Source organism: Falco punctatus (genome assembly GCF_963210335.1).
Source record: "Falco punctatus genome assembly, chromosome: 6".
Classification (NCBI taxonomy): domain Eukaryota; kingdom Metazoa; phylum Chordata; class Aves; order Falconiformes; family Falconidae; genus Falco; species Falco punctatus.
The window spans coordinates 26,520,864-26,547,693 of record NC_137585.1 but is presented as its reverse complement, the minus strand read 5'-3'; the positions used below and the strand labels follow the sequence as shown (position 1 = coordinate 26,547,693).

Here is a 26,830-nt window from a genome sequence, read left to right as displayed (position 1 = left end):
CCATTCTTTTCTTAATCTGCTTCCCTCACCAATTCCCTTTGGACTGCATGTCTGATATCTTATATGCCTTATTTATCCTTCAGGAAAGTACATTCTTCCTTTTATCCTCAAATTCAGTCTCTGAAGAGCTGATCCCAGAAGAAGGAATGGGCTCCTTCTGGCTGGCCTTTGTTTTGATTTTACTGTTGCCCACAATAGATGAAATTAAATTCAAAGTGTGAGCAGATACAGAAGAAACTTTTTTTTTTTTTTTTTTTTTGCTGTGAACTGATGGAAGGAACATACTCTGCTAGTATTTGGAGGAGGAGGCCTGTGAAACTTAGAGCAGCAAGATGGGGAAACAATTAATGCTTTTGTAGTGAAAAGCAGAAATACATGTATTTGTCCAGGGGAAGAGTACTTTAAAAAGAATTGTCATCTATTGAAATAAAACATAAGCAAATCTGATCGGTGATACAAGTTTATAATTGAGAGTTGTTTTGGTGTTTGGAGACTGTGAGTAGATAAGGTATGTGGCATTACTCAATTATTTGTTTAGCGACAAATGTCTGGACAGTAACAGCGAGGCAGTGTTTAACAGCTTTCCCTCTTACGAGGAATTTTGCTATCAAGTGTTAGAAAAACTTGGTAATAGACATCTCTTGTATTCCAGCAGATTTCCAAAGACCTATAAGCTCACTCTGTACCTCCCATCTACACCCTTTGCATGTGATTTTTTTCTCCTGCTCAGTGGTCTTTACTTGGAAGTGTTACTAGTCCTGCCAGGTATCTAGAAAGGACAAATTCCTCCCTGGATGTGTGGAGAAAGATCACTAGTGTCAGTGGTGTCAGCTCTGTTTAGCTTGTGTCACTTTGGTAATGGAGAAGGTGGTTGCTGCAGATGGGCAAGGCACATGAAGAGCCATGGGAAATCTGTGCTTCTTAGTCAGGTGTTAGGCTAGAGAGCTGACTTCAATTACGTGGATAATTGTGCCCCTTATTTTGCCCCATTTCCATGCCCTCAGATCGGGGCTGATGAACTCTTATCACCCTTCTGCTCCTCTTCAGGGTATCAAGTGCCAGGCAGGCTCCTTCACTCATTAACATCAAGGAGTTTGAGATTAGGTCTTTCAAACCATGGGGGAGTCTTTTTGCCACTCTGATTTTATTTTGGATATTTCAGGTTTGTTGTGGAATTTGTCTTCAAATGACCAGCTGAAGCACCTGTTGATTAGAGAAGCCCTGCAGACACTGACCGAAGCTGTTCTCATCCCTTACTCGGGTTGGCCAGATCGAGATTACCCCAAGTCAAGTGTTCTACCTGACCCTGATATCTTCTACAATGCCACAGGATGCTTGAGGTGAGCACTCAGTCTACAGGTGCACAAAACAATAGTAATGACAAAACAGTCCTGCACACTTGTTTTCTTTCTTGCTTTGAACTTTGATGGCTCCAAGAGAAGACTTTGCAGACAGATCATATTTTGAAATGCCTCAAGTGTGTCAGACCAGAAGAATTACTGCTCAATACAATGAAAACAGCTTTCTTTATAAGGCTTGTGTATATTGATTTGTTGGGTGTGCTACAGACTAAATATACTCACAACAGAAGATAGTAATCAGAGGGGTGGTTGCAGTGCATGCCTGTATTGAAGTCAAAGAAATCCTTCACTGGATAATAGTTCTTGGTATGATGTATAGTATTAGCCCCTGACAGATGATAGTAGTAAACCCAAAGCTTTTTTTAAATGGTTGTAGGAGTGGTTTTACAAATGAGCATTGGAGAAAAGCTAGCAGTAACTTAAAGAACCCTAAAGTTGTATGATCTGCTGATACAAATGCAAGAGTGACACTTTCATAGGATGTACAGTTCTTTGACTTACATAAGTATCCTTTATAATTACTTTGTTAATACCTTTTTTCATAAGCAATTCCTGCTTCGTTTTGATTTCTAAAATTTCTGAAGCATAAGAAGAAACTATACACTGAAGTCACATGAAAATATACCTACTCTAAAAACTTGGAACAATTATGACTCTTATACATTGCTTGAGTATGTGTCTATACTCCTGGCTCACAGAACAGATTAATGATTGCATTTTTTGAAAAGTAACAGTGCAAAACCCCGTGAAGAGTCCTAGACTAATGCAGGTAAAGCAATAAGGTTTATTTCTTTGAAATACAATTTTGTAGTTGTGCTGGACCAAAACACAGTTATAGGCAACAATAAGAGTTTTTATCATTGCATGCCTCCATTTAGAGAATTTGATTCTATGTGAACAAGAAACTAGTCTTCTATGAAGAGTAAAGAAAATTCACTGTATACACATATCATTGTTTCAGGGTAGCCTCAACAGAAATTTGTTGTCATGTATGTTTTATTCAAGCAGTGGCAATGCTGTTTACAGTGGATAACTCATTGTGGATGGTTCCTTTGTGCAGTCTCAGGTTCAGACACCCAAGAGTGTTAGCATTCCCCATAAGAACCACAAAGTTGGCAGCTTTCTCTCACAGTTTCTTCCCTTTGTACTTTACTGTTCTATAGCCCTGTAAGTGCCATTTGGGCTACCAAAAGACTAGCGTAGTTGAAGGATTAGTTCTGGTGTCATCTGGTCCATCAGTGGGACAATTGAAGTGCTTGTGTACCTGGAATTTTCTTTCAAGAGACTGAGCAAGTCATCTTCATCCACAGCAATATTAGGTATTAATAGAACCACAGTATTTTCTGCCACTTGTGCTGGGTAAACTCTGCTCACCTGCTGTAGTACCTGCTGAGTCCTACCAGCTTTACCATGGGAGCAGTCCTTTGGATAATAAGCAGAACATGCTCATCAGCGGCCAAGTCACCCTACTTTTCTCATCAGCATATAAACCACAACTAATAGTTACATTCCATAGCATCTCCAGGGTCCCTTTGGATAAATTAATAAAGTTAACCTTCAGCCATAATCAATTCTCATCTAAACAGATGACTCAGAAAGGGGACATGGCACCTGCAAGCACATAGAAGTATTTAGTCTTCAGCTGCTGCCAAATATGCTTACTTTGATGTGTCATAAACTATAGCTAAACTGATTAGAAAATGACTTAACCTAAATTAGGAAAAAGCCATTTTTTTAAACTGAAGTAAACACTGTCCAACTTTCTGCACGTATTCAAGTAAATTGAGGCTAGGTTGCAGCCAAGGGGTGGATGAATAGATTTATAGTTGTACATTTACTACTGCAGTCAGCTGATAGCCTCATGAACACAGGGGCAGCTGAAGTATAAAAATCACATCTTTAATAAAAACACCTTTTAAAATAACTGTCCATGAAACTGTGGCCCTTTGTGAGTTTAAATTCATTGCACGTTAAGGAAAAACAAATATGAGTATAAAGAGGTGCATGTCTTTTGTTTACACATTCAAAAATGCATGAAAGGACATAGTTCGAAATAATGAGTAATGTATGAGTTCAAAGGTGTGGCCTGAGTTTTAAACTCTTCTTAGTAAAGTACAAGGAATTAAGTTTGAAATTTAGAGGCTTTTAAGCTGCCCAATTTTTCTTTGCACATACCTGCTTTGCTAATGTGTCCTATAGCAGAGTAGTTGTATCTATATTGTATGAATTTTTACTGTGCAAATAGCTCCATATCTTACTCATGTGGTTTCAGAGGACAAATGAATTGTTAGCTATACAAAATACTCAACAATAAAGCACCTTTTTCTGGAGGAACTCCTGTCAGCCGACTAACTACTAATTAGCTTCATCTCTAAATAATAATTAAATTTTATTTACTCTGATGGCTCAAAAGCAAATACAGAGAAACATTAACTATCCATAATAAAATGTCTCTAGCTAATGCTAGTAGTGGAAGCAGGTTGTCTTTTTTTATGTTAATTATCCAAAGCTGCATTTGTACAGAAACCAGTCTGGCTGTTAGGTGTGCTGCTCAGTGGTGGCATGACCTGTTCCTCTCCTGCATTTGGACTACAGAACCATCTCTTCCCTTTGAGCCAGCTGATGGGGGCACATCAGTTTTACTGTGTTATTACTCTTTCTGAGCTTGTTGCAGTGATTTGACGTGACTTGATATGTGACAAATAAGGCATAACAGTAGCTGCATTGTTTTTAATTAAAGTAAATCCTGAACATACCTTACACTGTACAGAAAGTCAATGAGAGAGGCTGCTCCAGAATCACGGTTAGCTCTGCAACCTTAATGAAAAGTAGCTCGGACTGGCCTTATCTAGATGCTCAAGGATACATTACCTATTTTAAAAGTATGATGTCCTTCTCATTTAAGAGCTTAAACACTGGAAATTATAATTTAAAAAAGAAGGGCTTGAAAATTCACACGTAAAGTTGATCTACAGGATTGACAACATACTTTCTAGTAGAGAATAGTTTTTTATGAGGCTTACCATATTTGTACAGACCAAAAATCCAAGATTTTTAAGATTAACCAGTTTGCATCTGTTTATTGGAAATTAACACACTTCACAAATTAGGTCATTGGAAGTATTCCTTCCTTATGTATTATTAAAAAAAGAAGCAACAACTCTGCACAAAGAAATGCTGAAGACTAAAAGAAGAGCACACCACAAAGTAAAAAATACCGTGCACTGAGGGAATGATGTTACTAATGAAGTAGAGTATATATATTTGCCAGAACATAAATCTGTAATTAGTCTTCCCTTTTGTAATGCTAACATGTTTGTTGTGCATGTTGATAAAGTCTATAGCCTGCAGCTTCTATTACAGGGTAAAAATAGTACTTTGAAGTGCAATACATTATGCATAGTATAGTACTTAGTCATAGAAGAATGCCAAAACTTCTTTTCAAAAATGTACATACACCTATAGACTGAAAGGGACACCCACAGTTCAAATCTAACACTATCATCTGACATGGGCACATGTGCTGTGCCACAGAGTTACCAACTAATAAATTAAAGTTTTCTTCATCGTTTTTGACAGAATATCAGGAGAAGTGAATCCACATCTAACAGATAATATTGCAGATACTAACACTGGAATGAGTGAATGACCAGAACACCCCCCATTCTGCTAACCAGAGATCTAACAAATAGATAGAAGTATTGCCGAGTCCTGAATTATGGCTGCCGGTGTCAGTGTATGCAGTCAATGATAAGGAAGTCTGATGTTAGAAGGATTTGTTAATCCCATTCTCTAGGTCTGTAGTTTGTTTTAAAGCTTTGCTTCTGACATAGTTTTGCAGAAATCACAGGTCACAAAACTTAACATAATAAAACAAAGCAGTGTACACCACACAATTCTGCAGTAGCAGTTAGAATAAATAATGGTACTAGAATCATAGAATCATTTAGGTTGGAAAAGACCTTTGAGATCATCAAGTCCAACCATTAACGCAGGACTACCAAGTTCATCATTAAACTATGTCCCTAAGCACTGCATCTATGTGTTTTTCAAACTTCTCCATGGATGGTGATTCCACCACCTCTCTGGGCAGACTATTCCAGTGCTTCACCACCCTATCAGTGAAGAAATTTTTCCTAATATCCAAACTAAACCTCCCCTGGTACAACTTGAGGCTGTTTCCTCTTGTCCTGTCGCTTGTTACCTGGGAGAAGAGACCTAGCCCCACCTTCCTACAACCTCCTTTCAAATATGATAAAAAGCACTGTGCCCTGAACAGGCAGAGTAAGTCAAATCAAAAGACTTCACTGGTTGCCTGACAGGCTGAACAAGTAGAATTGGTATATTGAACTATCTAGAGGGGTATTGCAGGATTTTGCAGACAAGTCTTGTTGTTTTTTAAAGGTAAAGTCACTTTTTCTTGGCCTGACAGTCCTACACTTAATAGTTCTCTCTCCAGTTCCAATACAAATGAGTAGAAGTCTTCAAGATACTTAGTCTCCTCCTCCATACTCCACTGAGTCTGAAAGGGTAAGATACCACCAGCATGCAGAATATATGGGTTTGAATATTATTTATATACATAAGTGGATTTCTGGCATAACTTTTCCTCTGATTAAAAGGAAGGCTTAGTAGAAGATTGTGTTATAGTTTGAAAGCTGTTAATGATCTTGTTCAGTTTTTACCTTAAAATGCCAGTTCCCAAAAGTTCTGCAATGCTGAAGTCTGTCGCTGCTCCCTTTTCAGCTCTTTGTGAATTACACAGTAACCCACAAGACAGTGGAAAACTGTAGTTGGAGGAAGTAGTATCATTGCATTTCAGACCACAAGGCTGCATAAACATCAACTTCCATTTGCTCCGAAGAGAAGTGAAGCCAAAGCTCTCACCGTGTGTTGAAAAGCGTAGTGGCAGCTCAGTTTCATAATAGAAGCTTCTAAAAGAACATAAAGCAAATGACTGATGATAAAAAGTCTTTGAACCAAGGCCTCTTGCATATCATTGCCATTCCTTTAAGTTTATTTCCACCCATTCTTATCTTCTCTTGCCTCCTCTTCAGTTTATCTGCTCCCCCAATTCCTGAAAGGAATTTTGTCATTTCCAGCAAGCAGCTTGCAGCCTGGTGCCTGTAGTTACTGAGTAGATCCCAGATACCTTTCCCTCCCTGTTGCATTTTTGAACTGTGTAATGCATGAAGGGAATAGAATTCCCCAAACTACTTCAGGAAATTTTTATCACATAATTGAGTTAAATTCAAATCACCAGTTTCAGCAGAATGAGTCTGAGGAGCAAAAGCCCTCTTCTTATCAGTCATGTGGATCATTCACAGCAGTGCAAAAACCTTTTCAAACATAGTCACCAGTGTGTGACTCAGTGCTGGCGTAAAGGGAGTATCCGTTTCATTTGGTGCCATTCTGTTTCTTCCAAAATCACACCTGATTTTAATATGTTACATTTCTTTGTATTTACCTCACATCTCTGGATTAAAACAGTATTTCCCAGCAGGAAATTAGCTGATCCTCGACAAATGCCACAGGAACATGGGCAAATGGCTATTTCAGTTACAGATATATAGTTACACCATGCATCTGTGCAAGAGAGAACAGAAGCAGCAGATAAGGGATGAGATAAACAAGGCATGTGGATAGATACAATGCGTCCACATTAGCAGGTGGTATAGTTAGGGCATGTCACCAGGATTACCATATTTAAGCATGCCAGAAGTCAGAGAGTTTTAATAGTTAGATGATGCCAAAACTAAGTTCTGAGTCATGCAAAGGAGAGCATTCCTACAAGCAGCAATCTCCCTACGGCTGTCTTCTCTCCAAGCTCTATTCTCCCAACCGTTCAATACCGAAACAGGGTAGCAGAAGAGCTTTTCTATGAGAAGACTCTTGATCTTGACTCCAGTTGATTCTTTTTTCCACAGATGTATTTGTCTCAGTGTACTTCTGATGAAAATGAAGTAAAACAAACTTGCACAGCAGACCTGAAGATTTCTAGGTAGGCTTGAAGTCTCACCATGGGGGTTGCCACAAGCCACATTACTGGGCCAACCCAACCATGGCAATTGTCCAAGCACTGGGTATTTCAAGGCCTTCAGGAGCTCCACTACGATAGTCCAACTCCTGAGCTCAGAGGGAGGCGTTCCAGTTGACAGGAACCTCAAATCTTAGGAAGCCAAGATGAAGTCAGTTTTGCAATTTTAATTGTTTCAAAAAAATTATTTTTTACATTTATGTTTCTGTGACACTTCTCAGAAACATTCATTTTTTCCCAATCTAATATGATTTTTATTTCCTGGAATTTCTCAAGCTTCAATTAGCAAACAAACTTTCAACAAGGTTTTGCTTGAAATGCTCTTCTCTGCCTTCAAACCAACTCTGACCCTATTCAGAGTAAGGTGTTTACAACTGTACTTGGGTGAGCAGGAGAGCAGGAGCTCTTCCCTTCCCAGCCCCTAAAAGGTGAACAATAGAGTGGCCATATGTGTACAGACGTACACACAAACACCAGCATCTCTGACTGGATGAACAGTAGAGCATAAGCTCCTTAACAAAACAGAGTTCATTAATTTATTTCCTTTGTACAACAGGACAGTGCTTCTGATTCAGGCTCTTCTCTGCCTCCTGAGCTATGAAACTCTGCCCCACCGTATTCATGCTGGATGGCAAGGCCAGGTGATGGCCTCTCCTCACACAGCCATTCAGCATGATCATAAGTGTCAAAAGTCCAGGGATTTCTAGAATAATGTAGTGTGGCAAAACGAAATACTGTATCAGTTGAAGTGTCTTTGGTGAGGGAAATTCCACACTTATCTTTTAATAGTATTTTTAGTCTGTGTGCCTCAGAAACTATTTTTGCTATGAGCTAGAAAGGCTGTAACATGTACATTTCTGTCAGCATAACCATAAACATATGAAAGGGTGACATGCCTCGAATGTGACATATATAAGTAAAATTAAATTCCAAAGGGATGTTTATAGTAGGCTATGCCTACTACAGAGGAATCTGAATATTGGTTCTGTGATATATAATTCCATAAGAGGATAAATGAACTCGTAAATAGGGATATTGTTAACAGCACGACCTAAACTAAAACTATAATTACAGTGCATTAGTATTTAATCCAAATATGTACTTCCTGGGGGGAAAAACCATAAGAAATGCTTTGGCAGTATATAAAATGGTACATTCATTTTACAATCATAAGCCACAGCAAAGTTTAAAGCTGCATCTTACTGGCATTGTCATTAATAAAATTTTAAAACTTTCTAATTTCCAGTGGGTAAAGTAAGCATGCAAACTAAACACCCTGAAATTATCTAAAGCAACATGTCCCTCTCTGTTTGTGATGGACGCTGAGTGGGTTATATTTAATGTTACTTCAAACAAAGAAGCTGGAATGTGATACTGCGTGCAGCCTTTTGGCCAGCAGATCTGCGGGAGTCCAAAATAATGAGGTCTAGGTTTGTAATTTCAGCATTCCATAATTAAGAGTTTGTTCAGTTATAAAAATAATTACACTCAAAAATTGCGTTGTTACTTCCCGGGAAGTCAGTAGCTTAAATAGAGCCAAACTCAAGCAGCAATTGTATGTTTGGCTTTTCAAGAGTTTTCAAGTTGTACTTGGATTACCACAAAGCATGGAAAATGTTAGTGGAAAACAGGGCAAACAGTGGCTTTCTTAGAGTCTGAGGAAGCAGAAAGTGTGCAGAGCAGTGTCTGAGCTGCTGTGATAGAACAGAAGAAGGCATCTGCAGAAGGCATCTGGCATTTTCCCCTCTGACTAAGCAGCTTCTAGTGGCTTCAGCTTTTTTCTGCTTAGATGCCAGCAGCTTCTTTGGGAAGCTGGGAATCAGCTGAGCATGGGGTATTTTTTCTTCTTCCTTGTCTCACGCTGCTGGTGAGCAATGGCAGTGGCAGCTGTGTTGCAATTCATCTGCTCAACGTTTTGCCCAGCAGTGGGGCCAGGCTGCTACTCTGACCTACCAGCTCAGCTGCACTCATGTCCCCTCTGACCTGCTAGCACCTCTCAGAGCATTTCCATGAGCACCTGAATTGCCACATGAATTTGGCCTCATAACTGACATTGGTTATATTTACATGTTAATGTACAAATGTAACTAAAACTCTTAGAACGTGTGTCTGTTGATGAGTCATCTTGGATCAAAAACTGGTTTAGTGTAGGTAAATGCTAAAAGACGTTTGTGTGCATGGAAAATTTTGCAGGTATCTTTCCTCTGATACTTTGACATAGCTACTGTCCTAAATATTAAAAAATTAATTAAAAATGCAATAATGGAAAAAAGATCTAGTTTGTTTGACTTTAAAAATGATTAATTCAACTTTTAGATTAAGATTTGAGTCAGGTCTTACTTTACCCATCCAAACACAACAGTTTGTTTTTCTGGAGTATTTGTTTTTGTCTGGGAATGCACTGAAATGCAAGTTTTACTTTAGCAGAGGCTCAGATTATTTTACAGCTCTGAAGAAAGGAGGAAGTCAACCTTAACTTCGGTATCTTTAAGATTTAGCTGGAAAAGTTTGTCGGAGGGACACAAGGAAACATCTTTGACTAAATCTCTTCTCACCAACATATTCCTTCCTACACAGAAACATGAGCTCTGCTGGCCCAGAAGGAAGGAAAAAGATGAGAGAATGCAACGGATTGATTGATTCTCTTGTGTATTATATTCAAGGAGCTATTGCAGACCATGAACCTAATGACAAGGTATTCTTTGAGTTGAAAAGCCTTTTCCTAGGGGAAATTGCTAACAGAACTTCTGAGTTTTTTGTTGTTTAGAAACCAGTGTTCAGAAACAGTTGTGATGTAATTGCCAAACTGATTTCTGGGACTTTTAGAACTGCCACCAAAGACGAAAGTTCAGTAAGGAACTTTTTAAAGTATTATTAACCTGCAATCTAAAGGAATCACATACCATAGCATTGGGAAAACTTTTTCAGAATCACTACAGCGCACTAGAAATTTCTGTCTTTTTTAAGAAGTGACATAAAGTCACAGCTTTCAGAGATACTGAAACACTTAGAGTCAAATGTTATGTTTTTAGTTGTCTCAGGGAGCTAGCTGGAATTAAAAAAAAAAAAATCTGGTTACTCTCCTGTGTATTTAGTATTTAGTGCTAGATACCCCTTAGGAAATGAAGAACCTAAATCCCTTTGGGTGTCAGTGTAATTAACAAGCTTGCATCATTTAGAATGGGATTAATTTTCCTAAGTTTTTTAGAAGTTGTACTTGCTGCCTAAGCCAGTAACTACAAGGACATTACTCCAGAAGCCAGTTCCTCTTATTCTTTTCCTCCCACCACTGACTGCAGATGAACCCTGAACATTGCTTAGGCTAGATGCCCGTGTATTATCTGGGCGAAGCTGGGTGAGAAGACCAGCTGTCACTTATGAGAAGGTTAGCTGCAGGCTGTGAGGCTCTTCTAGCGTGCCTGCTTTAAGTTGTGCTGAGTAGCAGTAATTACTGCACTGTTGTAGCTCTATTCAAGGATTAGTTACTTGAGCTTCTCCATCTCCCTGTATTCAATGCCATTAGCTTCAGGGAGAATCCAGCACATTACACTTGTGCCAATAGCTCCCTGCTGCATTTTGTCTCAAACCCACTCATTCCTTTTTTACTTTCGAAAATGGAGGAACTGGTAATAAAGGTATTTGCCACTAGATTCATCACTCAGAAATTGTAGACCTGACCTTAGCCATGCCCAGAAAGGCACATCTAATTTAAAAAAAAAAAAAAAAGTTCTACGATAGAAAAGGGCTTTTTGCTTAGGAAAGATACAAAATTTTCCTTTTACTGACACTACGGCGAGGTGTGTACGTGATCATCTTTACTCTTAAGCTCTTAAACATTCCTTGGCACACTTCTGGTCTGTGCCAAATAGCACTTGCCCAAACAATTCCCAGGCACAACTCAGGAATTATAATGTCCCAGGACCATTTCCAACAGGCATGCACCCTGCCCCGAATGCAAGCCCTGTGTGCCAGTTGGCCTCAGTGCTCAGGAACATCCCAGGGCATGTTTAATTTATCAGTGTAAATGCAGTCTTGTGGATGACTGTGGCACAAAGACTAGCTCTTCTGTAAGCCATTAGAAGCAGTTAGTTGTTGAAGATCCAAAATTGAAAGCTCTTCCCATGTCTCTACATGTCCTTTCAACTCATGCCAAAGCTTTCAAGATTTCTATTCTTTTGTTATTTTAGGCCACAGAGAACTGTGTGTGCATTCTTCACAATCTTTCCTACCAGCTAGAGATAGAGCTCCCTGAGAGCTTTGCCCAGAGCATATATATGCAAAGAAGAAATATTTCCAGCAATGATAAAACACCGGGCTGTTTTGGAACACGGAGCAGAAAAGTAAAAGAGGTAAAGCACATGCTTAGTTACATCATATTTTGTTGATCAGTTGTAGCAACTTCTGGATAATAAGGCTGTAATCTACTTACCGATCTGTTATTGATGTATCTGGTTGTGTGACACTGGCCCCAAAAATGTAAATTTACTGACAGCCTTTGCTAACACCCATTATCTTGTTCAGCTACTGCTGCTGAAGATGGCATAGACATTCACTTTTTGTTAGTTGGGGAATACTGCCACTCAGTTTCATCCCCTCTGATGGATCAAAGTGGTATCTGGACCATGTACAGAAATTGTGCAAGTGCCCTGTCTATAAGTGGGCATTCTGATGGTTTCACCAGTGAAACCAGCAAAAGGTGACTTGTCACTTCCATGACTTGCTGGGTTTGGCACCATCTCAGGACCTCTTCTTTTGATGCCATGTGGTACAGATCACAAAGATCCTGGCAACTGGGAGTTCTTGGAGGGAAAACAGGTATTAGGCCCTAGTGTCCGTTGCTGAGAGATGAGAAGCAGCTCCACCCATACCTATCTCCTCTTTTTGGACAGAGTGGCCAGTATAATTAAATATTGAAATTTTACATGTAATTTGAGTTCACAGCCTGACAATCTGCAAATAATTTGGTCATAGAGAGTTACAAAATGGCTAGTTTCACTTGTGATACATTAAGTCATATAAGGTCACTATGTCTAAAAGCTTGATCTGTTTATGTGTTTAGAAGCAGCAGGATACCCCGCTACCTGAGGAGAAGAGCAATCCCAGAGGTGTTGAATCGCTCTGGCATTCCACACTGATTAGGATATATCTGTCCTTAATAGCAAAAAGTACCAGAAACTATACCCAGGAAGCATCCCTGGGAGCTCTTCAGAACCTCACAGCTGGCACTGGACCAGTAAGTCAGCTTTTTTCTTTTTCTTGTCATTTAGTTCTGAGTGTGATTGCATAGAGTTTAGGGCTGCAGTGCAACATGTGTACCACACTGAGCTCAAACAACCACTGAGGAGTCACTGGCTCACAGACTTGATCAAGCAGTGCAGCTATTTCTTGCTTGGTAAATACGGGGACTGCTTCTTCTCAGTCTGTGTACACATCCATGTGTGGAAGTTGCTGATTCACTGCACAATGAGGCATGAATAGATGTTAAAAGCACCAAAATGTGGTTTTGTGGAACATAACCAGTCTTGCGGAGAGAAAAAGGTTCTCACACTACCACAGATCACTTTTGTGGTGGAGAAACTAATGGCCTCTGTCTGAGGAACTGGCCGAAGAGCACATGGGAGAAAGAGAGCTCAAAACTTCTTTTGTATCACCTTCCTTTTCTGTTGCAGCTCATAGGTAGCTCTGGATTTAAACTATTTTATGCATGCTTAAACTGATGTAGAGAACCTGCTGCATTTTTTGTGAGGCTATACATTCACAGTAATGACACACTATTGCCATGTACCTTATAACAGATGCCATTTGCAGTGGCCCGGACTGTTGTTCAGAAGGCAAATGGCCTTCCAAGTATTCGAACTATGCTTCATGTAAGCCACCCGACGGTAAAGAAGACAGCAGTCTCACTGCTCAGGAACTTGTCTCGCAACACCTCTCTTCAAAACGATATAGGTGAGCAAAGAATAACAATGTCTCTTGGGCTTTCCTTCTCTGCTCTTTGTACCTTAAAGTTTTCTTCTTTAAAAAAAAAAATGTGCAAAAACCCCCAATATGTGAGGTTAATAGATTTTTAGGTCAGATACTTGCAGTCATTATACAGGGTTGAAAATAAAAAGTTTTGCCTAAGTGTGGTGGTTTGACCCTGGCTGGACTTCAGGTGGCCACAAAAGCTGCTCTGTCACTTCCCTGTGCAACTGGACAGGGGAGAGAAAATACAACGCGTGGCTCATGGGTTGAGGTAAGTACAGGGACATCACTCAGCAATTACCGTCACGGGCAAAACCGACCTGACTTGGGGAAATTAATTTATTACCATTCAAATCAGAATAGGAGAATAAGAAATAAACCCAAAACTTAAAAACATCTTGCCCCCACCCCTCCCTTCTTCCTGGGTTCAACTTCACTCTTGATTTCTCTACCTTCTCCTGCCCAGCATCACAAGGGGATGGGGAATAGAGGTTGCGGTCAGTTCATCACATGTTGTCTCTGCCACTACTTCCTTGTCAGTGGGAGGGCTCCTCACGCTCTGCCTCTGCTCCAGCATGGGTTCCCTCCCACAGGAGACAATTCTGCAAAAAATTCTCCAGCGTGAGTCCTTCCCACAGGCTGCAGTTCTTCACGAACTGCTCCAGCGTGGGTCCCTTCCATAGGGTGCAGTCCTTCAGGCACAGACTGCTCCAGCATGGGTCTCCCGTGGGGTCACAGGTCCTGCCAGGAGCCTGCTGCAGCCTGGGCTTCCCACAGGGTCACAGCCTCTTTCAGGTATCCACCTGCTTTGGCGTGGGGTCCTTCATGAGCTGCAGGTGGATACCTGTTGCACGGGCACAGCCAGCCTCACCATGGATTTCACCATGGGCTGCAGGGGAATCCCTGCTCCAGCACCTGGAGCACCTCCTGCCTCCTTCTGCACTGACCTGGGCGCCTGCAGAGCTGTTGCTCTCATGTATTCTCAATCCTCTCTCAGGCTGCTGTTGCTGTTGTGCAGAGGGTTTTTTTCCTTTCTTATATATGTTATCACAGAGGCCCTGCCACCATCACTGATGGGCTCAGCCTTTGCCAGCAGCAGATCTGTCTTGGAGCTGGCTGGTTGGCTCCATCAGACATAGGGGAAGCTTCTAGCAGCTTTCCAGAGAAGCCACCCCTGTAGGCCCCTAGCTGCCAAAACCTTGCCATATAAACCCACTACACTAAGAAAGACTCTAACCTCCAGTTTTCTCTAAATTGTGTATTCCTCATCAGATACTTCCATTGATGTTACTTTCAAAAATAGATAATGGAATTATCTACACAGATTTGGAGAGGGAGTTTTTCTTCTGCTTAATATAGGGTAAAGGAAGATGAGTGCTGAGTTCTGTGCTGCCACAGCTATGTAATCCTTTGCAAGAAATCATAGAACATTTTTAATTCTTCTAGCGAAGTTCGTATCTTCTTCTTTTAAACACAAAGCTTTGGAAGCTTGCAGCTTACAGTTTTCCTGCATAAGTTTTTTGAGAATGGAAGCTAGAAGATGCTATAGACAAAATAGTTCAGTCTTTTTAGAGAACCTTATTTCTAATATGTTATAATTATTTTCCCATCGGAAGCCATTTCTATTCTGAGTATCCTTATTTCAATGTAATGTACATTTGAAATCTTTTCCTACTAATAGGATAAAATTCACATCATTTGTTGTCCTTGTCCTCTTCTGTGTACCCACCAATGGAGGAAGGGGAAATTACTGGCATACAGCTGCCTCATGGGGCTGATTAACCTCCACAATTCTGCAGAGCAGTCTCCTGAGCACCATTTAATCCTTAGAGAACATTCCCTATTAATAAAAATATTATAACATATTGTTGGGCTGATTTCAAAGGGATAATCCACAAGATGTTAAAAATTACAAGAGATGAACCCCCCAGAAAGAGTAGAAATTAAACTGAGGAGAAGGTGGAATTTCATCAGGAAAAGCAATTTATAAAAGAATGTGGGAAAGACAGAATAGCAGGAAGCTTTGGAGGAAAGCGCTTCGCCTCACAGTCATTTTCTTGCTTTACCCATGGTTGAGAGAACTGGGGGAATTACAGATAAATCTTATCTCCATCAGAAGGTGTTCTTTTTGACTGACTGAAAATATGCGTGAATTCAGTTCAAATTCTCCAAACAATTTTGACCAAAGAAAAACATTTGGAAGGGCACACTGTTTCCTTGTGTCTGTATTTATCAAGCAAAATGAACCTTTGATATTAAATTGAGATAAATCTAATATAAAACATCTGTGAAAGTAAAATTATTGAAAAGCATTAGAAAAATTCCCATTTTACTTGAAAAAATGATGTTTGATCTGAACTGATATTTCCATGATAAAAAATGGACTATCATGTCTGACATGATTGCTTTGACTAATACTTAAGCATAGAAGGTGGTTCATTCCATTTTAAAAGTCCTTTTCTAAATGGCATGTACTTTAATCTCAATATGCATGAACCTTGTCACACACCCATCTGGAGGAATGAACAGAACTGACAGAGCAAAGCACTGTGTCCAGGTGAAACAATGGATAGGGAGGGGAGAATGGGCCGAAATGCCCCAAGCTATTGCCCAGTGCTACTTCTTACAGTGGGAGCAGCTGGCATGAGCTCTTGCTGACTGCTGTGATTTTCTCTGTCAGCTCTGGTCCACGTGGCACGGATGTCACAGTGTACAGTAGGGCTCAGCTGCTCTCTAGAGCTGTTTGGTTGGCTGGTGGGGTCACATTCAGTGCGGTCAAAGTGATGAGGTGTTTCTTGAATAGGGTTGGACTTCAGGGTATGACATTCTCATTATATAACTCACACACTGGCTCAGAGGCTGGGTGTGTGCATCCGCTTACAGCCGATCACTGATAAGTGCAGCACTAATTGTGCTGTAGCCAGCCTTTCTCACCTGGTTGTGTTCCACTATACCCATGATTACCTATAGGACACACAGGGTTCCTTGGGAAGTGGCAGCCTGCTGCTAGCACGTGCCTAGTGACCTCACTACAGTACATGAGGTATTAATATTCTGTAAGAGGCAAATTACATACTGTCCAATTTAGTGTGGATGCAACTCAACCTAAATTCTGGGGGTGTAATGCAGGTATGAGCACGACTGCTGTGAGAGCGCACAGCATCCTGATGTGTGGCAGTGGGAGGAATAAGGTCTTGTAGGACCCTTAGATAAATCTGCACCTGTTAGTAATGGCATTATTTATCTCTCTTCCAACTTACAGCTAGAGAGGTTTTGCCTGATTTGGTCTCAATACTTCCTGAGTCTGTCCTGGTTTCTGATATTGTCTGTGAAACCACGGCATCCATCTGCTACACCTTGTTCAATTTGACACAGAACAGTTCACACAATGCACGGCTTCTCCTGAATGCTGATGGCCTACCAAAGATTATTACCATCAGCATGAATGACAGGTAAGATGGTTGAGAAGCCTTCCCCTCTTGCTTCTCCTTTCCCTGGGGAAAAAAGAAACTGCAACCTCTGCCACTTGTGAGGGAAACACCATTGCATCTCACGGTACAGGAGAGCTTAAACAAGTGACCAAGATGTGAATAGAATTGCACATACTGGGAAATGCAGAAAAATCTCTTACAATAACTCTTGTACCCACAGCTAAATGTGCCATGTTCCAGCATTTTAAATAACTCCTCAGAAGATAACTGCACAAGTTTGTCTATATTCTGATATATATATAGTGGCTGACCATCAGATCTTACCTGTCCCCCCAAAATTTCTATCTTTCCTGTTCCTTGTAACACAGTCCTGAAAATCTTTAGCAGTAAAGCACAGGGATACATTTTACAGAACTTACAGAACTGTACTTAAAAAATGTTTATAAAGTGACATTTTAGAGAATATATCTGAAATTCCTTTAATCATTCTTTAATATGTAATCACATGTGACCAATATTTACTGGAAAAATAATGTTTTATGAATACGAATAATTATTCTGTTTGCCTTCCTATCTTTTTACAAAATGAAAGAGGAAATTCATCTCCGTAAAGGAGACCTCATGAGGCCCTGAATAGTTTAAATCCTATCTAACTAACCAGAGATTTTACCTGCTAGAAAGATCCTTTTGAATGCTTGTTATGCTGAGGTGTATTTTCCTCAGCTGAAAATGAATAGTATGATAGCTGCTCTAAGATGAAGGCTATAAAGAAGTGCTTCATTTCTCCCTAATTTTGAAGAATGAGTGAAGCAGGGAGGCATGATTCATTTGTTTCAGTAGTGAGGACAGCATGAAACACGCTAGAATACCTACAGAGCAGTAAAACAGCATTTAGGAGGTAAGAGAGACAGAAAAAATGCTACAAGGTTATTTTTGCTGAAGTCTGCATATGCATTGTGATTATGAAGTGGGAATTTAAACGTGTTGTATCATTCTTTTTGCAAAATCACAGTAACGTGTTCAGCAAAGCTAGTAGGGCTGCTTCAGTCCTCCTCTACTCCTTGTGGTCACATACTGATCTCCACAGCGCTTACAAAAAGGTAAGATCTGGGTTAAAGAGAAGGCATGTTATCTGTTCTTTCAGAACTGGAACCCTCTCATTTGTCCTTTGGGGACCTCAGCACTTCTGCACTGTTAAGAAACAACCTATGATAGGATTTCAAGTGGTCTCTGAGTTTGGCATTTCTATTATCTATCTATATATCTATCCTGCACAAGTAATGCATGCCCTTAATTTTTTCTCATCTGTGTTCATTTTCTCTCCCTCTGTGGTTTTATATCCAGTGGCAAAATTTATAAAAAAACCTAGCTGCTGCCTGACAGAAGTTTCAGGTGGTGAGAGGTGATGCTCAGTAGGTGTCCATCCACCACTGACTGAACCAACCTGACGCAGAGGGCCTAAGGTGCCAGCAAAGCAAAGGCAGGGCAAAGCAGCTTCCTGTTTTAAAAACAGAGCCGTTTTGTTCATGTTGTTTGTATGGTTTGGGAGCCCAGATGTTACTTATATTCAGACAAAAAGCTAGGACCTGGAAGGGTACTAGCAAACTTTTACTGCCACAGTCAAGCTCAAACCGGCATGACCACCATGAATCAGCCAACAACCTAGTTTGTTTCTTTCCTTTTGAAGTTCTAGGACTGCTTTTTCAACAGACAGCTGGGTTGACTTCAACTGACCTACCTACCTACCTTCAACCTGTATTTCAGTTTTCATTCCTTGTTCTCTTGCTGTTCAGAATTTGTCACCTAAAATTCCCAATAGCCTAAAACTATTCAATTTTTTCAAGCTATAGCCTTTATCATTGATTAGTCAGCTTGTTCCTTCTTGCAGATCTTTTGTTGAAATTTGCTCAAAAAAAGTTGTAGTGTAGTATACTTTAACAGTTTTACATCACACTCAGCATTATACTGCCCCACAATCCAGAAATCTGTGTTCAAGAATAAGGGTGCTGTACCCATATAAACCCTTAACTGGATTTTGTCATCTGTTTTTCTGCAACTGCATTCCTGACTTGACTGTACAGGATTACCCCTCATGGCATGAATTTTCTGAAGTTACTGGTACTTCAGGTATACCTATAAGACACATTTTTTTGGATCTGAGTGTCAAAAAATGCTGATTACTTGCTGTTTCTGTACAAATTGGATCCTCTAGAGATACCAGGTATGGCACTGAAAACTGTAGGCAACCTAAGGCCTAGACATTTTTGAAAAGTCAGTGTAATAAGCAACAGAAATCACTTGATCAAATGAGACTGATAAAATCCTGAGTAATTTTGGCATTGCCCAGTACTCTTAATTCAGATAGGGTTAATATCAGTTGACATTAGTCACCTAAGAGTCAGGAGTCTGTAGAGCTGAGCTAGAAGAATAGGTCAGTGGCAAGAGTTAAGCAACTCAAATGATTCATCCCACCTATCTTACACTGAATGGAGTCACTCCTGGGAGATGCCTCTTCTGTCCCTGTAGAGGACTCTGCCTAGACCCCTACCATGGCTCCATATCAAGCTTTTAGGCAGCTGAACCCACCCTTCCCTTGCAGAACAGGCACTGAAGATAATGAATTATTCTGTTTCTTTCATTCCAAAGGCTGACTTTAAGAAGGCAGATTTCATCAATACCCGGACCACAAAAGCCTATAACTCACTAAAAGATTGAGTCACAGCATACCACTGAAGACAAATGAGATCATACATCAGTTAACGTAACTATCTTCACGCGGTTGGTGTTGCCATCATGAACCAGAAAGTATCTCAGAAAAAAGGCTGATTTTATGTAAGACTTGAGTGACCAGAGGGTAGCTGGTTTATGTTTTTAATTCTAATCACTGTGCTGTTACTGTATATATCAACATAAAAATAACCAAAGATGGATTCTTCAGGATGTCTAGGTGAAGGTTCATCCAGGTTAGTTTTGTCATTAATCAGACCTTCAGGTGACTGCCTTTAGTCTAACAGACATTTATACAGAAAGGTTTGAAATGCTGATTGGCAGCAAATTCTTTTCAGACTATTTTATACAGATAGTTTTCTACAGTGGGTAAGCATCAAGTACACTGCTCAGGAAGGACATAGTAGTTTTTCACCCTTTTGTTTCTTCTCACACACTAAATAAGAATCTTCAGACTGTAAGTATACACAAGAAGCTGTTTCACTACCTGCATTATAAAAGCACGAATGAAGTTAAAATTATTATTTTTGTATTGATTGTGTTCACATGCTAACTGGTTCTTAAGCCTCTTTCCTTTGAGATTTCATCAGCAACAGCAATAAAACTGATTTTACATAGGTCTTATCACTCCTTACTCCTCTCATCCTCCCTCACGTGGCTGTTGGAATTTATAACCGTGTCCAGAAAGGGTTTTAACTAGAACCACTATGTTTCACATACTATGTTTCACACACTTTGGGCTGCACCCATCATTCTTTGCTAGTTGGTGGAAGAGTTATTTGCTGGTGAATCAGTGATTATTTTAAGAAAATTATATTTTCAAAACAATTCTGTAGATAATCTGTGCATAACAAAGGGAGTGGAGTCTTGCCTTTATTTTTTAATAGATACACACATACAAGAGGTTAGGTTCTGTGCTACTTAAGGTATTCATCTAATCCTGCTTCATATTCTTTTACTTGAAATCATCCTCCCTACAGCAATTACGTGCAGTGTGATAACTGAAGGACTATGTCTGCACATGTGAGAATAGGTAACAGGAGGACAAAAATTCCAAAGCACCTAAAGGATGTTCCCATTATATGATCCTCAGAGAGGGAAAAGAAGCACTAAAAAAACCCATCTGATACCTTTAGTAAGCAAGATTCATCTCAACAAACCAGTAGTTAAACTGTCCATTAAATCAATGGGAAATTTATATAAAAATATATAAAAATCTGTGGATTGGATTATCAGCTGACATGATCTGGCATTGGTCTTCTGAAATCAGGGGAGTTAAGCTACATTTTTGGCAACCAAGACTTTGGCATATGTATTTACAAGCCTTCCTGCATGAACAGAGCCTGTCCTATACCCCCATGCTGAACTGTTGGCACAGGAACTATTACAGCTGCTCTTATCAAGAAGGGGATGCATAATCCTTCGAGTTCCTACCAGAAACTTACCACCAGCAGACTGTGACATTACACTGTATCCAAACTTATTTCTGGATATTGGGGAGCTAAATTCTGCTGGTAGATGCACATAGCTCTCAAAGGGTTCCCAAGAAGTCCCACGTGCATGCAGAACAGAATGTATCCTGGGGAGGTAAGCAAACAATGCTGCTTCCCCACCCCAGATCATTTTCACAGGTCTGTTAGTCCTCTGCATTTGCTTTGAATAACTCGAATCAAATGCATTCCAGTAAGAGGTTTTAAAAATACTGTCTTTTTAAAGAGGTTGTTTTCAAAATACTCTAGGTCCAAAAACAACATGGGGAAGGGAACTTACAGCACCACACGTTGAGGGAATTGTTTTTACAATTTTGAAAAATATGACAGAAAACAGACAATTAAAATTTAACTTTTTCTTCTAACTTGTTAAGCCAAGTAACTCTGCATATGCCATGAATGAATAAACACCAGGAAACTTGGATAAGTCTGCTTTTACTGCCCAAAATTTAATGGGAGACAAAATGAATATACAAAGAGTAACCTGAATACAGAGTAGCATGGGAATGAAGAACTGGCAGTGTAAAGATCAGGAAGGGGGCTTTTAGAAATACTCAAGCGCTGGTTTAGTTCTGTGAAACTCACATGTTATTTAGAAAAAATAGCAATGCTGGGCATTTTTAAATGCCCTACTTCTACCAGTAAGGTGTCCTTAGGAAGGGGTTGCAAACTCTTCTACATTGCTTCTATTGATCCAGTGATCTTAAAGGTCTTTTCAAATCTAAATGATTCTATGATACTATAATAGTGTCTTTTTAAAATCAAAGCAGTGTTCAAAAGTCATGAAGTATTATCAGATCTGGCAACAACTGAAAGCTATAAACAGGGATGAGAAGCAATGACACACCTTATTACAACTGATCTCCTACTTGTATGCAATCAAAAACATCTCATCAGGACTCCAAAGAAAGCAAAGAATGTTAGTCAGAGAAATAATAAAGTGTTATCTTTAATGCAAAAAAAATCTGTCTTTGGTCTTTGTTATCAGTGAACCTACTTGCTGGGACGCAGCAACTGTATTTTCAAGCATTAGCCCTTTCTTTAAAAGGGAAAATTCATTTTTTTCATTCAATCTAGTTACAGAGACTTAGACTTCTATGACAGGAGAATGTTATTGAAGGCAAGCTGTGTAATGATCCTGTTGGCATCAGAGGACAAGACCTGTCACAGCCTTATTTGTCCTGTATTGCTGACTTATCAAGCACTTAGCATACTCTGTCTTCACCTCTCTTTAACTGGTATTTGCCAGTAAACTTTACCATGGGCCATATCACCTCACTGGAGATCACAAACATAATTAGAATCATCCTTATTGTAGGGACTTGAAGAGTATAGCCTCCTCACTTGTTCCTTTACAGAGAGGAGACTTGAAACCTTGAATTTCAACATACTGGGTAGTTCCAAAAAGTCTTTGGCTGAGCAAGGAACTGACCCCATATCCTCTTTTCTTGAGATACTGTCTCAACCACAACTCAGTACAACCAGTGAAAACTGAATTATTTTAGTAGAAACTCTTAATTTTTCTTCTCCCTCTCTTGCTAAATAGAATTAAGCTATGTAAAATATTTCATTATATTGTGCATGGACATAGGCTTTATGTTACTTTGCTTTTTTGTGGGGTTTTTCTTTCAAGTAGGAACATTCTATCTATTAAGAATGGTTCAACCCTCCCTTCTGGTCCCATACAAAACTGCAGGTGAGATTAATTGGCACCATCATGAGCCACGATACCAGAATCCCAGCCCTTTCACCAGCTAGTGCTTGGCCTGGCAGTACATCCTCAAAAGGCAACCTGTTAAAGCTGAGGGTGTCTCAGACTGCCTGTTTGCTTCTTACCATGTTTAGCTCTTAGGCTGCAGCTTGCCAGAGGCATGTTTTCGTGCCTTTAGGATTCAGGACCAAAATGCCCAACAGTATCCCTCCACAGCCCTCTTGGGGGTGGTTCATGAGGTCGCCCAATGAGCACAATCACAATGTGAATCACACACAAGCTGTGCAAAGTGATGAGACAAATTTTGCCTAAGTTATTTCATCTCCAGTAGCTGCTCTTCCATTTTTTTACTTTAATTGCTTCTGATGAAAACCTCAGTTTACATTCCTGACTCATACCCAGCCCATGGGGAAGATAACATGACCTTAAGGCATCGTCTGATATGAGAAAAAGATCTGGAGACAGCAGCAGAAATCTGACTGGAGAAAATACACATCTGAGCTCAACATCACAGTGCATCAAGGACAAGGCATGTAGAATCAGGTGTTAATATGATCGTGTGAGTTTATACCTAGCATTTTGGTTTAGATGTTGCACAGCATCTGCCCATTGAAAACCCAGCAGGGATATCTGCTCAAATATACCAAAGACAAAACTGGTTTTATTGCAGGTAGTATAGGTAGATCAGGATTTTGCAGTTCTCTACAGTTATACTTTGGATATTTTAATAGGTTTGAGCATGATGAGGAAATAAACCCATTTTATCTCATTTCACATGTTCAGAGCCAAAAACATTTTATTATACACATTAGAGGTATTGTCAGCTCAGGATCTGGAATTAGTTTGCTTGCATTCTTTCTTCAGCTGTATCTTCCAGTGCTGTGTCCAGTGTGACTGTAAATAATTCAAGTTTACAAATTTTTCCATTACTTAACCTAAGCTCCTATTCCCTTATTTGTATCCTATTATTCTTAGTGATTGCTCAGATCAGCCTAAATATCCACAGATACAAAAAAGAGGAAGCAGGCATTTGCCTTACATGTCCTTAGCAGCTACAGTTTAGAGCCAATACTGCAAATCCCCCCCCCCCCGAGGCATCAGGGCCTTCTGAACATGCCCATGCCCTTGGTCACAGAGCAGGCAGCACCATGACCCTGAAAGGGAACAGGGACACCAGCTGCAAATACAGTGCTCGTCCTTAACATCTTTTTTCCACACTGACTACATATTCCCTCTGAAGTTGCACAAGGCTTTCTCTTACCTATGCCCGCATTTGCAGTCCCTAAGCTGTAACCAGCTATAGGGCCATAAGCCAAGCTGCCACCACTCATGACTTGAGAGGTGTTGGTCTCAGAAGTCCCCAGCCTGTTCTTACTTTCAGGGGCTCAGGACACCACTACTGGCTCCAATGTATTTAGGCATCTGGGAGCCCCTGTAACTTAAATAAGAGATTTCAGGTGTCCCTCAGTTCTAGAGAGATTGAAGGGCATTGTTTGACCCTCACAAATAATTCTTACTGTGTGTTCACCAGGAACTGAAATAGCCAAGCCTGCACCACTGCGTGAACACACAAAAATTATAAGAGTGAAATGGGCTTTTTTAGCTGCTGCCTAAGAGGGTAATATCTTTCTGAAAGTTTAAAAAATTTCTGAAGCCCATGAAGGTCATAAGATAATTGGCCCCCACCAGGATAGCTGTGTTTGTCTTGGAATAACAACAAAATAAATCAGTAATGTTGTATTATCAGTGTGAGATCCGCCTGGAAAGTTCACACTGTGCCTCAGGATACATGAGATACATAAGCACACTTGAGTTTAACTCAAAACACTGGACATTGGGCATAGCCCAATTAAAAACTGCATGAGTTTAAACTCTACACAACTTTTTAAGGCTGGAGAACCTTGGATGTGGAATGCAGAATGACTGATCTGTAACTGAGATTAAAACAGACTTTGTAGAAAATAAACTGTTAACTAAACATGAGGAAATAAGCTTTTTTATCATAAAATTTGCCCTTTGTACTAAAAACGTTGCTTGGCTGCATAGTTAGGATGGTCTCTGTGATGTTTTTGTGCTGTGGTTATCTTTGCATTTGCATTGTAGTTACACCACTGTAACACAGGATGCTGCAGGGAGAACAATGGAGGCTTTCAAAGACAACCTTTATCACTGAGGGGGGACAGGGTGGCCACGCAGGCTGTCTGCTCTCCCTGTTTGCTAACATGCTGGATTAGGTGTGTTATTCATCGGCTTCATGCTTAAAATGAAAGCTAGGATTATAGGAATTTTAGTCTATCTCTTTGAAAATTAAAATAAGGATCCTTAGGAAGTTTCATCTTTTCTGATGCTAGGAAAAAAGCTGCTCTAAACATATGATATATAGCCTTGAAATAATATTTTATTAATAGGATCATATTTCCTGCTTGAAAAGCATACGGACAAAGATTAGAGGTTTTAAAATAAAGGGAGGCTATGATGAGAAACCCAGGCCTAATCATACATGTGCTGATGAAAAGGAGAATCTACAAAGTAATGTCTATGAGCAGCATGGTTGTCTTCTTTTTTTTTTTAATTATACTACTACTCAACCTGAAAATAATTAAAACCTGGAAGTCAAAAACTGATGCTTTGCATAGCAGTAATGTTCCTGCAGGTATTATTGCAAAATTTTTGGCACAGCTTAAATGACGCGAAGAGACGGAGGGAAAATTGTCTTCTGATGTGACAGATTGGAGCAGAGGCATTTGAAAGAGGTGTGAGTGCCAGAGCAGGTCAGTGAAGAGTGAGTGATGCTGAATCTCCGGTCAGAAGTGTTAGTGGACAGGGCCAGACAGCAAATGCTACCCTGGCAAAAAAAATTATGAGGTGGGCAAACTGTGGAAGTGAGAAAGACCAAACAAGTGGTGCGGAAAGAAAAGAGAAATTTCAGAAGTTCTGAAATTCACTTGGCAGACAGCAAAACCATCTGGTTGCCAGGTCAGAAGCACTTCAGCACCTCCAGCAAGGACTCATCTCAGGAGACCATCACTGCAAACCCCACAGGATTGCACACAATTCCTTTCCCAACCTGTACATGGAGCGAATGAGAAGCTGGAGTGAATATTGCCACGGTTTAAGGGCTGGGCATTGCTAAGGGGTTTTGTTTTGCAAGATTCTGAGGAACTGCACATGGAGCTGGGGGAAGCCTGCACTGGTCTGGCACTTGCCTCTCGTACAGCCACGTCTGTGGGCCAGCAGCCTAACCAGTGCGGTGCCTTCCAAACACAGCACAGATTACCCCTCCACCAAGGATTTTTTTTCTGTTATGAAGAAAGGTGGACAGATTCACCATTACCTGGGATTAGGGTTGTAATTAAGTTACTGTGAAAGCAATTATGGGTAGTAAATAGGGCACAATGAATTCTGTATTAGTCTATAATATGCTATAATATGCTAATATATTAGTCTGTAATATGCTAACCTATAAAAGAAGAGGTATTTAGTACACCTGAAAGACATGGAACTGTGCTTTACAGGCAATTCTTCATATCCAATGCAGTGGCTACAGAGGTAGATTTCTTAAATTGACATTTTTTAAAAGACAGAGAGGAAAAAAAAAAGAGAAAAAACATAAGAACCTGAGATGGTGTGATACAAGAAGGTGTTTATATGTAGATTTAAAAGTTGGGCCCCACAGTTGCCATTTTGTGTATTTTTCAATGGAAAAGTGCTTTCAAATCCTACTGTTCTGACTCAGAAAGAGAAAGACCCAGCACCCCGAGCCTGATCCACCACAGCACAGCACCGGAGCAGCTTTGGAGGAACGTTTACTGGTTCACATGCAAGTTTTGCCATGTGACTTGAACAACAAAATGTCAGGCACGTGGTGGTTGCTCTGTCCTTGTGTACACCCAACTCACGGCAACCACCCCGGCCCACTCCTGAGCCATGTGAGCCTCTACCTGTCTGCACATGGTGTTGAACAGGCACCTTTTTTCTCTCTGCTGCCACAGCAAAAGCAATGCTCACAGCTAGCCAGCTGCTGCATGTCATCGGGCTGGCTCCCCTCCTGTGCCTGCTGTACCAGTGCAGAGCAGGATGCCACACAGTGGGGACACCCGTGGGGGAGG

At 40.3% G+C, this 26,830-nt stretch overlaps 1 protein-coding gene across 1 annotated transcript in view; it reads left to right on the top strand.

Annotated features, from left to right (window-relative positions):
• Nucleotides 1-20,138, top strand: part of PKP2 (plakophilin 2) — a 47,156-nt gene extending 27,018 nt beyond the window's left edge. Inside the window, exons 6-13 of the mRNA XM_080392304.1 lie at nt 1,163-1,340; nt 9,976-10,093; nt 11,586-11,747; nt 12,458-12,631; nt 13,194-13,347; nt 16,625-16,814; nt 17,806-17,893; nt 19,440-20,138. Coding sequence (XP_080248430.1) covers nt 1,163-1,340; nt 9,976-10,093; nt 11,586-11,747; nt 12,458-12,631; nt 13,194-13,347; nt 16,625-16,814; nt 17,806-17,893; nt 19,440-19,508 — 1,133 coding nt within the window. The 3' untranslated portion in view covers nt 19,509-20,138. The remainder of the gene's footprint in view (nt 1-1,162; nt 1,341-9,975; nt 10,094-11,585; nt 11,748-12,457; nt 12,632-13,193; nt 13,348-16,624; nt 16,815-17,805; nt 17,894-19,439) is intronic.
• The last annotated feature ends 6,692 nt before the right edge of the window (nt 20,139-26,830 follow it).